General features: G+C 37.9%; 1 protein-coding gene across 3 annotated transcripts in view; it reads left to right on the top strand.

Moving 5' to 3' along the window:
• The window catches only part of Ctnna2 (catenin alpha 2), a 1,113,581-nt gene that overhangs the window by 868,485 nt on the left and 228,894 nt on the right, over positions 1 to 16,202 (top strand). For all 3 annotated transcript variants that reach the window (XM_031382231.1, XM_031382233.1, XM_031382232.1), the window contains one exon: positions 12,367 to 12,519. In XM_031382231.1, coding sequence (XP_031238091.1) covers positions 12,367 to 12,519 — 153 coding nt within the window. The remainder of the gene's footprint in view (positions 1 to 12,366; positions 12,520 to 16,202) is intronic.

Genomic DNA, 16,202 nt, shown 5'->3' with positions numbered 1-16,202 from the left:
CAGTTACTCCCAGTTAACATGACAAGCCACTCATCCAGAGAAGTAAGGCTTTGGCTGGGCTCTTCTAAGATGTTCTTATATCTATAACAGGATTTTCTAAGATCCAGACGCACACACTAGAATTGGAGTAGAAAAAATATATATTTATGGATCCAAATAACTCTACTTGCTACATATTTGCCAAGTGTGGAGGGTTGCCTCTGTCAAAAGGGAGTAAGGGATTTAGAGACTTACTTTCTAAATCTTGTCTCAAACTCTTCAAATGTGCCTTTTCTCTTCTTTGTTTGAGACAGAGTCTCACAATTTAGCCTGTGTTGTCCTTGAGAGTGTTATGTAGCTCAGACATATGTGGAAATTTCTGTGATTCCTCAGCCTCAGCTTTTCCAGAACTGAGATTATAGGGATGTGCCACCATACCTGAATAGTTGTTTTTTTTGAAGATTTATTATTTTATCATTTCCATTTGTGTATATGTGAGTACTTGGTACCCAGAAAGATCAGAAGAGGCTGTTGAATTGTAACTGAAATTATCAACAGTTGTTGGCCATGTGCATGATGGGAACTGAACCTAGGTCCTTTGCAAGAACAGCAAGTATAGTTATGTACTGTTATGACTAAATCATATATATATATATATGTATATATATACATATATATATATACATTATGCTCCTTTTCATACTTATTTTTAGAGTCTGCTTTAGTCAGCTTGTTTTCTAAACAACATTCTCAATAATTGTCTTTTTAACTGCCTATCAATTTTAGGGGAACTAAATCACTATTGGAATGTCACTTCTCAAGATTCCTGAGGGATCTTGCTGGGGTAAATTTGTGTTGTTATTTATATATCTCTTGAATTTCTCACTTGATTTAAGCATCTGCACCTATTGAATGCCCATTAACCAAAGGCAGTTGTAGAATACTCAGAATGATATAGCAAGATGTTGTTTCTTGATCCCTTCTCTCCTGAGCAAAGATGGAAAGAAATAAAGCTGGTAGTGGGTAGTTCCCTAGATGTAAGACTGAAAAATGAAAAGAGAGGTGGTTTGAGAAACTTTGCCCAGTAGAGGATCTAAGCAACAACCCCTCAAGGTCCTAATGACAAACCCAAGTTTGATTCCACAGAAGTGCCCATCTTAGGAAGCCAAGAATTTCACTGGGCTTAATCTATAGAGCCTGTGGAGTAATATTCTCAGGATCCTGGGTGGACCCAAAGCAGTTGGACTGCAAAGTCTGTACGTGGAATGGATGACAGGTTCTTTGTGCCTGTGCTGTTGAAATCCCCTCCCCATGTATTCCAAGCCTATATAGTCTAGCTCCTCTCTAAGGCCATGCACAATTAGGGTAGAGTTGTATATAGTTTGTTCAGAGGAGTGACTGAATACTCAGGTGATGGTACTACGTCACCTGAATACTACGTGATGGTCTGCTCTAGCCAGTTTTCTTTGCGATATCAACAGTCCATAAGCCCAACTGTGATGGTCTTTTGCAAATAGGTACAGCTGAAGAGAATAGGATCATGGCAGCTGGGCTTCCAGGGTAGTCCTGTACAGCAGAAACTGTCCTCAGTCCAGTTAGGATTTGTGAGCTTGAACTTGTAGGTCTATTAACATGAGTTGTAAGTTAAAAATCACACAGAAGTCCTGGTCATGGCTTTAGGTTTATTCAACCACAGGTTCTCCCCATTCCTTATTTCAACTATACAGGCAACTACATAGATGCTTGGCCAATAAGCTTTACACTCACCCTACCATGACATTATAAGAAAGGTCAATGAACTCCTTTTTAGGAAAGATTGCTATAGGTAGAAAAACTAAACATTCCTAGGGTTATGGTTATAGTAAGCAAGCAGTTAAAGACTCGGGAGAATTCTAAGTATTCTGCTAGGGCTTGACTAGGAGACTCCAGCTAAGAATTTAGTAGAAATATATGCTATACTCCCGCCACCACCTAAAACCTCCCTGCTATGTAAAGGCCTATTTGGGAATATTTCCTCTCCAACTTAGAAAGCAGTCAATCTAAAGAATGTCAGATCTGACAGAGGGATGCAGATATCTGCCAGGAATTCTTCAAGAGGATAGTCTTGGCTACAGGACAGGAAGGAAATGGTAAAAAAGGATTTTATATTACAGCACTCCATAAGCTGATACCACTTACTTAACAGAAAGAGCTCATGCTTCAATTTAAACAGCATCATTTATGAAGTCAGTATGTTTAAGTTCATCACTGTAGTTTCCTAGTCATTGGAGAAGGAGACAGACTAGTTTTCAGCTATGAGAAAACAATGTCATACTTTATTTCATCTTTATAACCATCATTATCTTCTTCATCATTTTGGCCAAACATGTTTGTTGGTGAACCAGGAGTTTCAGGTGTGTACTTTTTAACATTTCAGGTGGAAGGCCTATATAAGTGGCTACTAGTCCCTGTGAGATTAGAGCGATGTAACAAGTGAAGCTTGTTTCCTCTATTAGAGCTTTCCACTTTTCTTTAAAAGCAACAAAAATAATATGTATGTGTACCTGTGTGAGTTTCTATGCATCTTGTATGCTGGTGCCTCTGGAGCCTGGAAAATGAGATCAAATCCTCTGTTACTGAAGATACCTGTGGTTTTAAGTCTGACTCATGTGGCTGTTGGCACGTGGGTCCAGGGTCCTGAGCATTAGGGTCTCTCACCCAGTGAGCCATTGTTCTAGCCCCATTCCTTCTCATATGATTCTTGCTTCTTTAGGATAAGTGCATTGGCATATATCTCCCTCTGTTTATTTCTTCAGGAAAATTCTTTAATCTTCTTAATAAAAATTTGAGTATTTTGTAGATTTTCCACCTTTGTGGAACCATATTTTCCCCTTTGAGATCAGACCAGAGTTTTACCATCATGAAGTTGAAGGTAAATAATTAGCAACTTCTTCAATGTTCTAAGAAAAGACAGCTACCTATTAAAGACATGTGGCTTATAAGTCCTTGTTCCCACAGATAAACACTAGTTAATCCAGAAATGTTAAATTAACAGAATTGTTTCTTCAATGAGAGAGGTGTACAACCTGTTTTCAATCCACAAGGCTAGAATTAAAGGTGATTAACAGCCTGATGACCTTTTGTACTCTCTGCGTGGTCAGGCTATACCTGATCCTGTCCCAGACCCTTATCATAAACTTATTTCTTTTCAGCCTGTTTCCTTAGCTAATCTATAGAATTTATCTTTATGGAAGGTGTCACTTGTGCTTTGTTGTCCACACTGGGCTGAGTTAAATATCACAGGAAGCACTTCTCCAAATTGTATAAAACTATCCACTCAGAGTCAGACTCTCAAAGTTTGAACCAACACTGGCTACTGAATCCTGCTGGATTGAACTGACTTCCTGCATCTCTCCAATAGACACTCTGCTGACCCAATGGGCCACAGACATCCTCATGAAAAGACATGAAGGGGCATTGTTCTCCAGGTAACTTAGAGTACCAAGCATCAGAGTCTCAAGCAAGCCTAAGCATAAGCTAATCTGGCTGGCTGAGGAGAGGCCTTGTGTTCTCCTTTTCTAGTAGGGTTTGCTTCATAGTCATCCAACAGCTTCAGCATTTTAGACATTAGACAAAACAAAACAAAACAAGACAAAAACAAACAAAAAGCAAAGCAAAACAAAATGAAAACAACAAAAAAACAAGTACCCCATACTTATTTAAAAATATACTTGAGTGTAATTCCATCTACACCAGATAGCCACCATGTCCTACAACAAAGGCAGAGAGCAGTAGGTCATTTTTGAAACAGTTTAACTTCTCTTCTCCAGCTTATGAGTTACAGTGTATACCTATCCTCTTCCAGGAAATAGGGAAACACATAGTTTACAGAGGTATGATCTGTTGACTGTGTTCTTTTTGATTAACAGAGGAAAATGTGATTATTTACACTGATATAGGCTTAATTGGGTAAAATAGACAGGAAGTGCTGAGCTAAGACCTTTAAATGTCTGGTATTATGCAATTAATATTTCCTTGTGCTTAAACAGTTGGAAGAAAGCTTTGTGTTCTTGACTGCTGTCACACTTAATGAGTGATTTTGTCAAGTCATTCCTTTCTGCCCTGTTTGACTGATAGCTAAATTTTGGTCTTCCAGCTTATGTAAAAAGTGTTAACTGTGCCTTTCAGCTTGTAGGCAAGGGCATTTGAGCCGTTTTAGTAGACAGCTTAAAGAGGAATTATATTGCCTATTTAGTGGAGGGGTCAAAAAATGTTACACTGTTCATCGGGGACAAAAGTTACAGGGCCCATGAGCTAATGAAGGCAGTAGTGATGTGTCCTTATACTTACTGGATGACACAAAGATTAAGATATCCCTGAGGCAACTGTGTTTATGGGCAGAGCAACAGATATATTAGGGCAGATATAGTTTCATCCTAGTAGGTATGAGAATGAGAATCGAAGTTAGAGTCTTAGGCTGGGTGTGATGGTATACATCTTTAATCCTCACACATGGGTAGCATAGGCAAACAGATTTCTGTGAGTTTGAGCCCAGTGTGCTATACATAGGGAGTTCCAGCACAGTAAGGACCACATATTGAGAACTAGTTTCAAAGGACAAAAATAGAACTGCTATATTGTCTGGATGCTATTAGGCATGTTTTCCTTTCAAAAATCTCTAGAGTGAGGCAGATGTGGGCTCACCTCTACCACCGAAAAGCTTGACGATTTCTTTAGATGTTATAATTATCACATCAAACCCTGAAACATGGATCCCCACTCATTTCTGGGAAGAATCTCTTGCTCCTTAGCTTCCACCCAATCAGAAGTCAGAGAAACCCACTTTACTAACCTTGTTACAACTTTTTATTTTACAATAACTTACCAATCAGTGATCCACAATTGTATAATAGTAAATATGTTGTCTTTATGTGCCCATGGTGCCAGGGCCCCCTTGGATACTAAAATCTGTAGGTGTTCTCTCCTCTTACATAAACTGGCATTATATTTGCAGATAACATCTTCTTTAATGAAGCAACTTTCTGAGACAATCTTAGCTTGTCCTTGTTTTTATTTTTTATTTTTATTTTTATTTTTTTGGCATTTGAAAGCATATTCTTTATTGTGGGTGAACCAAGTGTGTTTTTGGAATATCCAGGGTATCACTTCCAGTCTACTCTCAATACTTAGTACAATATAAAGGTTATGCTACACTGTTTATGGAATAATGATAAATGTATTCTATACCTTAGCAGTACAGAGGTAATTTTAAATGTTTCCAAGAAAAATGTATATTTGTTTTTTTAAAAATCATTATATAATGTGTTAGATACTTTATGTGATTTTTTTTAAAACAAAATGTGGGTCTGTGGTTCTTCCTTTCTGTCTCCTCCACATCCTACGTCTCCTGTTCCTCCCTTATAACTTCCCATCCCTAGACACTTCTTCTTTCAAGTCTCATGTGTCTTTTTAATTACTTTTCATCCTTCCTAATGGGCAATTAATTTCTTTTGGTTAGAACTTTGTAATGATTAATATGAACTCTTTGGATACAGAGAGCCAGCTGTGTAAGCCATCTATTTCTGTATGTCTCTATCTCTGTCTCTGTGTGTATATCTATTAGTCATCTATCTATCATCTATCTATCTATCTATCTATCTATCTATCTATCTATCTATCTATCTATCTATGTATCTGTCATCTAGGTTATGAGTCAAGTTCTTTCTCTAAAGTCTTAAAGTCTAAAGAATTCAGAATGTGTCATATGACTTTTGAGATGGAAGCTACCAGAACCATCTCTGTGCTTCACTTGTCTCCCTAGAAGAACTTGTTCCTAGGTATTTTTCTAGTTCCATTGAATATTAGTTAGCAACTTAATTCTTTTGCTTCAATTTTCTCACCTCTGAAGTGGAGAAAATGGTGGTCAGGGGCCAGGCCAGTCTCTGTCTCTCTCTGTCTCTCTCAGTCTGTCTCTTTCTCTCTCTGTCTGTCTCTCTGTCTCTGTCTCTGCTTCTCCCCCCTCCCTTCTCTCTCTCTCTCTCCCTCTCTCTCTCTCTCTCTCTCTCTCTCCCTCTCCCTCTCCCTCTCCCTCTCCCTCTCCCTCTCCCTCTCTCTCTCTCTCTCTGTCTCTCTCTCTCTTTGTGTGTCCATGTGAATACATGTAGGGGTCTAAGCAGGACGTCTGATGTCTGCTACCACTCTCAATCTCATTATCTTGAACAGGGTCTCTAACTGAGCTGAAAGCTCACTATTTCAGCTAGGCTGAGCTCCTTGGATATGCCTATTTCTATCTCTCAGTGCTGGGTACAGGTATATGCAACCATATAACCATAAAACCATGCAACTATGCCCAGCTTTTTACGTGGATGCTGCCAAGTCATGTAAAGTTTGTCAAGCTTGGACAGCAAATCCTCTCAAACTCTGAGTCATCTCTTCAGGCCCACAGCCTGCTCTTTGAGTGAAAATAAGTTTTCTAACTCTTTAGAACAGTGACATAAAATAAGAAGCTCTAGATAAAGATCGTTAGTGTAAAATATAAACATCCAGTCTGTCTCTTCCTGCCCTGTCTTTGCTAACTCTTTTTCATGTGCTACATACTGTCAGTACTTTCTGAATACACCCTCTATTCCCACAACCTTTCATTTGGGTCCCTTATCCTGAACCTAGCTGTTGTGGGCTCAGTTTTCTGCAAGTATTTTCCTGCCACCAAGTCAAGTGGCTGCACCTGCTGGACTGAGGCCATCTGGAGATCCTCAATAATCGCTCCCATGAACCCCGAGGCAACCTTTTATTGTCTCTTCTCATGAAAGCAATTACCCTTGCCCATCATATAGGAAAAAGAGGACTTTGACTCAGACCTGTGTGTGCTGGGGCAGAAAATGAAATCAACAGATGGAACTGAACACCTGCTCCTGTCCTTCTGGAACAGCTCTCATTGAAACAACTTTTTAACTAAAGATGATTTTTAACCTATACAAATAAGAAATTATAGCCTTGATATTTTTAAATAAGATTCATGACTATAGAATGGAACATGGCCTGCTTTCAGAAATAAGACTGCATTGAAATGACAAACTAGTCAGATAAATGATCAAAAGACTATTTCCAAGACTTTTCTTCCACATTCCCTGACAAAGTGACTTGATGACCAGTAAAACTTATTCTCATAAAATACATGCATATTCAATCATTTATTGTCATGGAAGTGTATTGGAATAGCACCTGAGGGGTGTAAACAATAGCAGTTCTTGCTCAAAAGTTTGTCTCCTTTCCCCCATGGCTGGCCTTGGTCCTTGGTAGCTCTGACTAGATGCACAAATCTGTTCTGTCCAACATGTTTGCTACCCCCTTCAGATGATAATCAAGTGCCTCAGTTTTCTTTTCTCTTGCTTGTATAAAATACTCTGGCAAAGCAAGTTAAGGAATAAAGGGCTTATTTCAACTCACAGTTCAAAGGTATGCACTCCGCCATGACAGGCAAGTCGAGGTAGCAGGAGCTGGAAGCAGCTGGTCACATTACAACCATAAGTAGAAAACAGAGGACGAGGAATGATCACATTGTTGTCTCTACTTTATACAGCCCACTACAGTCAGCCTACCCAGGCAAGGGTCCCTCTGAAAATTATGATGGGTCTTCCCACATCAATTAATGAAATCAAGATAACTGCTTACAGGGATTTACAGCAGCTCATCTCTTAGCTGATTTCATTTGTAGTCAACTTTCCAAACCATCAAAAAAGGATAATTTGATTGTTTCCTTCTCAAGGAACTGCAGAGAGGAAGACCTACAAGCCAGATAGGAGCATCATGTAGGTTCTCATTGGATCTAGACCTCATGGCCAAATCAGTGTCTTGGAGGCCTGGCACTATGTTATAGAGTTATATAGAAAAGTCTTAAAAAGGTCATGATAATTTAATAAATATGCTTCATTTCTCAAATTTTCTCTCAGGGCTTTTTACTCCATCAGAGAGACATGTTTCCTGACTTTTATTGTGACTGTTTGACTGTTTCTGCTGCCCTGGAGGGCAAAGAATGGATCTGGTGAAACTCACTCAAGGCATTTGCACATATGTGCTCCAATAATGGATGGTTGTATTTTAACTGAATTTCATGGGGAATGGGTATAGTGGGAGGATAAACACAAAGGCCTATTCATTTTGGTTTTTTTAGGTTCTTGGTCCCATTAAGATAGCACATGTGTCCCCATTAAAATGATTTTGCTTTGTGGTATCAACAAGATAATGACCAATGAATCTCATATTTCTCTTTAAAAGCAAACATAGTGATTACCTTCTTAATGCTTTTCCATTGGGTTCATGGATACCCTCTGTTGACCAGTACCTTTAGCATTATGGGAGCCTATGCACTTGAGGCACCTTGGCTTTGGGTGGATTAGTGCATTGACTAATTACCAGAACTGACCTTCACACTGGCTAAAATTTGTTTGACTTAATGAGGCTCAATTTTTGTCAAGCCCTCTAGGCTGGATGGCTGCTGGCCCAGTCACTTCATTGCTTTGATCTTTCATTTTTAATAATAATTATAGCACAAAGCTTAAGGAACTGTGGTAAAATATGTCAGTAATCATGAAAAGCCTGGGGCAGCTACATTCAAAGAAAAATATTAAGCCTTCAGAATTTTGAGCCTTATTTGAATCATATACTCTTATCCATCCAACTTTGACCTTGTTGGCTATGCCTTACATTGTAATATTTTTTAAAACAGTTAATAGTTCAATTCTTAATAGGATTGTTCTAAACATGTCTGTGATGGGACAGATGCTAAGTCACCAGCTTTTTAAATAAAGTATCGTCTCATCAGTCTAGCCTAGACTCAGTATTTACTTTAATTCTCAAATTCAAGGTGGTTGTGGATTTCTTAGAGACATAGATAATTATACCTAATGAAAGCACCCATTTGAAGGATGTCTAGCAAAAAGGAGAAAGCTTTTATCCAGTAGGAAATAGCAGGGTTGATGAGTACTAGCTGCTGAGAGCACTGTGCTAGGAAAGATTAGGAAGCAGAATTGAATTCAGCATAAATGTGTACTAGAACTGACTGCTCATGTCTTATGTGGCACAGGAAGGAAGAGAGGCATGATAGCCATTTCTGCTCCGGTTGTAGATTCTAGGCTTGTCCCTTACAAAAAGAGCTCACCGTGTAGGTATTTCTTATGAATTTATACAATTTTCCATTTTCTACTCGTGCTTGAGTCTCTGAGTTTCCATTCTCTCCCCTATCCTACTAACGTTTTTTCCCACTCTCTCACATTTTTCATTATTCCTCCCTCCAGATATAAACTTATGACTCAGTTTCTCCAGGGGGATAATATTAATGATATACACATCCATACCAGGCTACATTTTGTTAGTTTTGGCCTTTGCTTTGGGGTTGGGGGAAGGTAAGGCTCAGTACATGAACACCTTTTCTGTGTCTGCTTGTAATCTCTTTTATGAGAACTGGTATAAGTAGTTAAAACAGCTTTGACTTCCTTTCTTCGGGGATGCCTGGAAGCCATGTATTGAATCTCTTTTCCTATTTTGACTCATCATCTTTTCTCACATCCCTTTAAGCTCTTGCCAATCTTCTTTTGATTTTTTTTTCCTTCTCTTTTCCTTGTAAGGCACTTGCTATGGTGGTCACTCTTTTTTTTTTAATTGTTTTTTTTTGCAATTTTGCATTGGAATTTTAAAATGTAAGTCTTAATTACTCTCTTTTTAAGATTGTGTGTGTGTGTGTGTGTGTGTGTGTGTGTGTGTGTGTATACATGTATAGTGCCCAGGAAGGTCAGTCTCTTATATGGTCTCTTATATGGTACTTTTCTCTTTCTATTGTCTTTCTTGTCCCTGTCAAGTTTTTCTTCTTGTTGTTGTTTATTTTGTTTTGTTTTTTAAATTTACACCCACTTTCTCTTTCTATGTCAAGCTCTGCTCTGCAAGAAGCTATGGTATGTTAATTTGAATTGTTTACTGCCTGGTCTCCTTCAGGTCAATGATCTGGAGTACAGGTGGCTGTGGCTCACCCAACATAGATGCTGGGAATTGAACTCCATTCACTGCAAGTCCAGCAAGGGCACTGAAATCACTGAGTCATTTCTGCAATTTTAATTTTTATAGGGTCTCTTATAGTGTAGTTCTGATGGGCCTGGGACTCACCATCAAGCTTCTCAAGTTCATGGTAGTTGTTCTGCCTGTACCTCACAGATACTGGGATCACAGGCATAAGTCTTGATGCCTAGGTCCTAGTTGTTTCTTACAACAATTTGCATTCTTTCACATCATATATTTTGTCTATAAAGTTTTTTTTAAATTTGAAATGCTATATTACCTTTATGCAAGGATATTATTTTCATCTTTTTATAGGCATATTTTTCTAGTATAGTTTCAATGTGTATAGAGACAATCTACTCTTTGCAGCTGTTATGTTTATCTTTCCTCATTTCTGTAAGCAAATTCTGCATGAGAGTTTAGAAAGAGTTGATAGAGATACAGATAGTTTGTATAACACCACAGAGCTCCTTCTTCAGCTGCTTTTTATAGGCATTAAGCGTATTGTGTCTTGGTTCATGGGATAAACTTTCTAATTTTCCTACAGCTTACTCCTTATGGAGACTTCCACATATCTGTCTCTTTTGTCCCTGAAAGCTATTTTTTAATATATTCCTACTCATATCTTCTCTACTTCAATCACCAATGCTCTTGAAGCAGCTTTGACAGGTTACTTTAAAATGGTTCTTCAGGATTTGTTTTGCTCTTTCTCTTCCTTGCCCAGTTAGGACTGAATGCAAGTGGTTTCACTAGTCCGAGTCCCAGCTCATTCACCTGGCAAGCTTCCTTAATCATGCTCCATGTTTCATAATATTGTTGAATGACCTCAACAACAGAATATTGACAGAAATTATTTGGGAGTTGGCAAATGATAAATACCCCTAAAAGATGACATTACAAATGACCAATATCATTCCCAGGAAGTAATTTTATACATTTTTGCCAAATGAGTATTGTAGTGATTTTAGGTTCACATAGTCTTTCTCATATCTTACAAGGAGAAATGTCAAAGAACTATAGAGGGAAGTCAAACAAACTCACACACATGCAAATATATTCTTTATGCTAACTAGTGTCCCAAAGATCAGGGCTTCATTCACACCACTTCTTCTGACAAGTCACAGTGACTATGTCACCTTGTTAAAACTCTCCCACATCATCCTGGCTGAATGTTAATATATTGATTTGGAAAATGTACAGATTGTTTACCATTGTCTCTTGTGTTTATTTTTATTTGTAGCCCATGTATGTTCAGATGATTATGAATAAAGTAGAAGCAATGTGATGGTTCAGGGATAGTTTTATTTTGTTTTTATGCAGCTGCTCCACTTATTTTAATAGTGTGGGAATGGTGTGTAATTATGCATTGTTAGAAGATTCAGGTTTGTTTATTCTTACCTTGAAACATAATTCTAAGTATTTTTTTTTCCTGGAACATAGCAACTACATCACCATAGCACCTGGCCTGGAATATTTTTATGATTGTCAGATGTTTCCTCTTTTCCCTTTATAAAGCAGTGGATGTGAAAAGGGCAGGAGGCCACACAGTGCTAAAGTTTCAAGGGTAGCTCCAAGGCTCAGCATCCCCTGTGAAGTTCTTCACAATGGCTGCTTGGTATCTAGAGGTCTTCACTGCAGAGAAGCCTTACGTCTTGAACTTTACCAGGACTCGAATTTCTTGGAGCCAAATAGACAGATCAGTGAAGTATGAGAACAAATCTTTGGACAGTGTTTAGAGCTACAGTCTGTGTATGTAATTTCCAAGAGGTATAATGCATATAATCTGTAAGCAGACATACATCAATCTACCTCATTTTCTTTGATATGATAAGAGAAAATTCAAAAGGGAGTTGTATTGTTATTGTTGCAGCTGTAGCTCTGTATCTGTGATCATTATCCAGACAAAAAAGAGACTGAGGGGAGAAAGGGTTTGTTTGACTTATAATTCCAGGTTATGATCAATTATTGTGGCAAATTAAGGCAAGAGGAACCCTAAAGCAACTAGTTCTATCTGGTCAATAGCAGAGTGATAATGAATATGTACTTGTTTCTTAGTTCTCACCATACCCTCATCCACATTTATATAGTCCAGGGAATATATTCCCTACCTAGAGGTTAGTACTCCCTATGCTGGCGTGGGTCTTCCCACATCAATGAGCACAATTAAGAAAATTTCCCACAGATACCTCCACACATTAATCTAATCTAGACAATCTCTCATTGAGACAGTTTTCCAGCAGATTCTAAGTTGTGTCTATTTATCAGTTTAAGTTAACCCTCATCATTATTTACATTGTAATGAAAGCGTGATGGTGGTTTAGGGAGATTGACATGTCTATCTGCTTTTGTTTTTAACTGCAGCTTCGGAAAGCAGTGATGGATCACATATCAGATTCTTTCTTGGAAACCAATGTCCCTTTGCTGGTTCTCATTGAGGCTGCAAAGAGTGGGAATGAGAAGGAGGTGAAGGAATATGCCCAAGTTTTCCGTGAGCATGCCAACAAGCTGGTGGAGGTAAGTCACAGACCTGGAGACTCAGGTGTCACAATATAAGATGTACATATACAATATTTCTCTACAAAATAGCTCTTGAGGTTTTAATAGACTGCTGCCTTGTGGTTTTCTTCAAACAGCCAAGTACTAAAAGCTTTTGTTCCACCTTCACTTTCTGAGTATTCTCCTCTCAGAGGAAACAAGTGATTAGCCACCCTCCCTTGCTGTGTGTCATGATTTGTTCATACAGCAAAACATCTTGGCTCATTTTTCTGAACAATAGGCAGAGGCTCGAACTGTAGTAGTGAAGATTCTCTAGTACTGAATGGCAGGTTTGATTAGAAGGAGTGGAATTAAAATTTTCAGATGGACAATTTTGAACGTGTTTCCTCTCCACCCTCCGCACTCCCCACCCCACTGCATGCATTGAAGCCTAGGTTGCATGAGTTTAACTGGAGAGGCATGAACAAATGCCTGTTGACTCCAGATAGGGCTCTAAGGACAGACCAAGGAAATTATTTCATCTGAGCCTGGCTAGCAGAACCAGTGTGACTTTGGGGATTATTTACAACATCTTGGGTAAGGAGTTTCCTGCAGGAGCTTAAATAACCCCTAGTAACCTAATCACTGAAAAGTTGATCCCAGCGTGGGTAAGGACCTCAGAAAATTGCAGACCTGGAGTGGCTCTCTCAGTTAAACTTTGACCTCTTGTTTCTTCAGCACATCCAGAGACCACAGGAACTAGGGCAGGGTTATACAAAGCTCAGTGAGGCAGGAGATAGGAAGTTTCTGAACATTCAGATGAATTCTAAGGACCCCCCCTACCCTCACCATCTATGAAGGAATATCCAAAGGTCTAATCTTATAAGGATTTTGTGAGGGTAATCATAGCTGCTCTGACTTCAAGACAGAAATGATTATGTCATGTTAAACAGGGGGTTGTGTGTGTGTGTGTGGGGGGAAGTACATACAATGGCCACATAGGAAATTTGCAGGGGAAAATGCATTTTTTTCTAAATTGCTGTTTAGATTACTGGGTATTGAAAGATCTTGGGGCCAGTACTAATGTAAGTTCAGGATCAGAAATATATTTTATGAGGTAGAGAAATCTGAGGGAGTTTCATCATAAGTCCAAAATAATATCTAGTGATATTGAACAATATCGAGAGGGGAAATAATAGTTAGGCTGCCTGGATTTAGGATGTAAGTGGCTGTATTTTGTCTAAAACAGAATTAGTGATATGGTTTAAACAAGCAAACAAACAAACAAACAAGACAAAAACCTGGGATATTGATCAGGAAATGTGTGGTAGACTTAGACAGATAAGGATCCTAGGAAGTCTGAAGTGGTTACAAGCACCAGGGCAAAATTTATAGATCATGAGCATTCAGTATCTCTGCCCCTATGAAGCTCATCACCCTCTGATTCTTAACAGGAATAAAATCACTGAATGGATATTCAAATTGCAAGCTGAAATGAAAACAGGCCGACTGTTTTATTTGGGTGTCAAAGAGACGATGGAGAAAGAGTTTGAGAATTGAGTGGTGTGATAGGAATGGGAGAAGGAGAGGAAAACATGATTACTGAATGAATGCTGTATGGATTTCAGTATTCATATGAAACAAAATAGTATTAGCATATAGAAATATCTTCCTATATGGCAATAAGGTATTGTAGTTTCTATAAATGGTTGTAGAATTGATAGAAAATACAAATTGCCAGTGTGCTGTCAACAAGGAAAAGCTTCAGTATATTGTGCATTCAGTACTGTCGATGTCATTAATTCTGTGCATGGCCCCATTTGTAACACACTTTTGGAATTCAGATGTGACATTCAGTAAACATGAGGCTAGCATGCATGAACTGTCTTTTCTAATCATTCTTCCTTCTCTCATGACCGAGCATATTCATGATTTTCCTTTCCTGGTTTTGTGTTCACCATGGATCAATCTAGCTGCTATGTTTGATCCCCTATTTGTGTCAGGTGAAGAGACCTTGGGTCACCTAGCTGCTTTCCTTGCTTTAGTTGTTCTCACTGACCATGAATGGTCTCTGCAGCCAGCAGCATCTTGGACTATCTTAGCATCAAAGTGGGAGCAGGGATTAGAGTGTGAATTGAAACAAAGCAATTAATATGTTTTGTGGACTTTGTTTCTACTTTGAAAGATAATCTTTTTGAATTTAGAAACTTTTTAATTTCTATGTTCATAATATTATAGTTTTATATGATAAATTGATTTTATGTTCGTTGATCTTTTTATGTTCATTTGCTAATTTTAAAGATTTCTACCCTTCCAGAACCCAGTGTACAAAAACACATACCTATGAACTATGACAGTGACATTTCTTCTATATTAATCCTTGTTTGTTTGTTTTTTTCTGCCTCACATTATTATGGTGTTGGGCCAGGCTCTAGTACAATGTGGTGCAAACATAAATGTGTAACATGTCTAGATCTCAGTAAAGAATATTTTCTAGTTGACCATGAATAATGTTACTTGCCAATGGATCAAGTAAGTTGAATTACTCATTTCCTAAGAGAAATATATATGTATCTCTCTATCTCTTTCTATCTCTCTATCTCTCTATCTATCTATCTCTATCTATCTGTCTGTCTGTCTGTCTGTCTGTCTGTCTGTCTGTCTATCTATCTATGAATGTTATAAATGTAGTCTGATGGATGTTGGGCTTAGTAAGGAGGCTTGAAGACCTGAATTTGCTCCCTGGAATACAGTTAGAGAAAACAAGTATAGTAACATGTGCCTGTAAGCCAAAGGCTAGAGGATCAGGCGGCCACTCTCACCATATCAAGTTTGTCTGTTTCAAAAAATAAAATAGGAAGTGACTGAGAATAAACCATAACAAATGTTGCCTCCTGGCTTGTTATACATTTATATACATACATATATATGTGCCTATACACACAGATAATGCACATGGAGGTATGCAGATATACATACAATTTAAAACTGTTTATAAATAAAAATTATATGAAATATTTTCTATACTTGTGAAATATATCACATTTATATTACATTTATATTACATTTTATATATTATATTATGTTTGATATAAATATAACAATTATATATGTTTTATATATACATATATATCACAATTATAAAGATATGCAGATACAGACAGACAGACACACACAGAGTCATGTCTAATACTTTCTTTAAAAAACGTTTTGAGAAATTCCATGGTAAAGAAATGTATACCTGGGGTTTTATTTGAGAATTTTTTTTATTTTAAAAGACTAATGTTTTTGTTTCTGTTTGACTCGGTTTTGTTACATTGCTTTTAGGAACTGTTTATTTGCATTTAACTAACAAACATAAACTTGGTAATACTACCCTTTATTACAAGTGTGTGACATGAAATACTATTTCTTCTTTATTTTTTAGTCCTCACCTTGCTATTGAAATCTATCTACCATCTTCTCCACATCTCACCCCCAGACATACTCCCCTCAGAACATCATGTCCCCTTCTGTGAATGACCAGATATCAGGAAGATGAGCCATGTGACATGAGGAGAGACAGGCTTTTATCAGTGAGCATCTCCTTTCAGCGTAGCTTAAATTTTTACTTTTGTGCTGTGTCTTGCATGTTGTCTGGAAAATGTTCTCACTGTTGTTGTTATCAAAACAAGGGTTCATTATATAGGCCAGTCTGGCTTCAAACTTCGTACTCTTTAGTA

This window comes from Mastomys coucha, unplaced genomic scaffold (genome assembly GCF_008632895.1).
Source record: "Mastomys coucha isolate ucsf_1 unplaced genomic scaffold, UCSF_Mcou_1 pScaffold20, whole genome shotgun sequence".
NCBI classification, from domain to species: Eukaryota; Metazoa; Chordata; class Mammalia; order Rodentia; family Muridae; genus Mastomys; species Mastomys coucha.
Note: the sequence above shows the minus strand (reverse complement) of the source record. Positions and strands in the feature narration are given on the sequence as shown.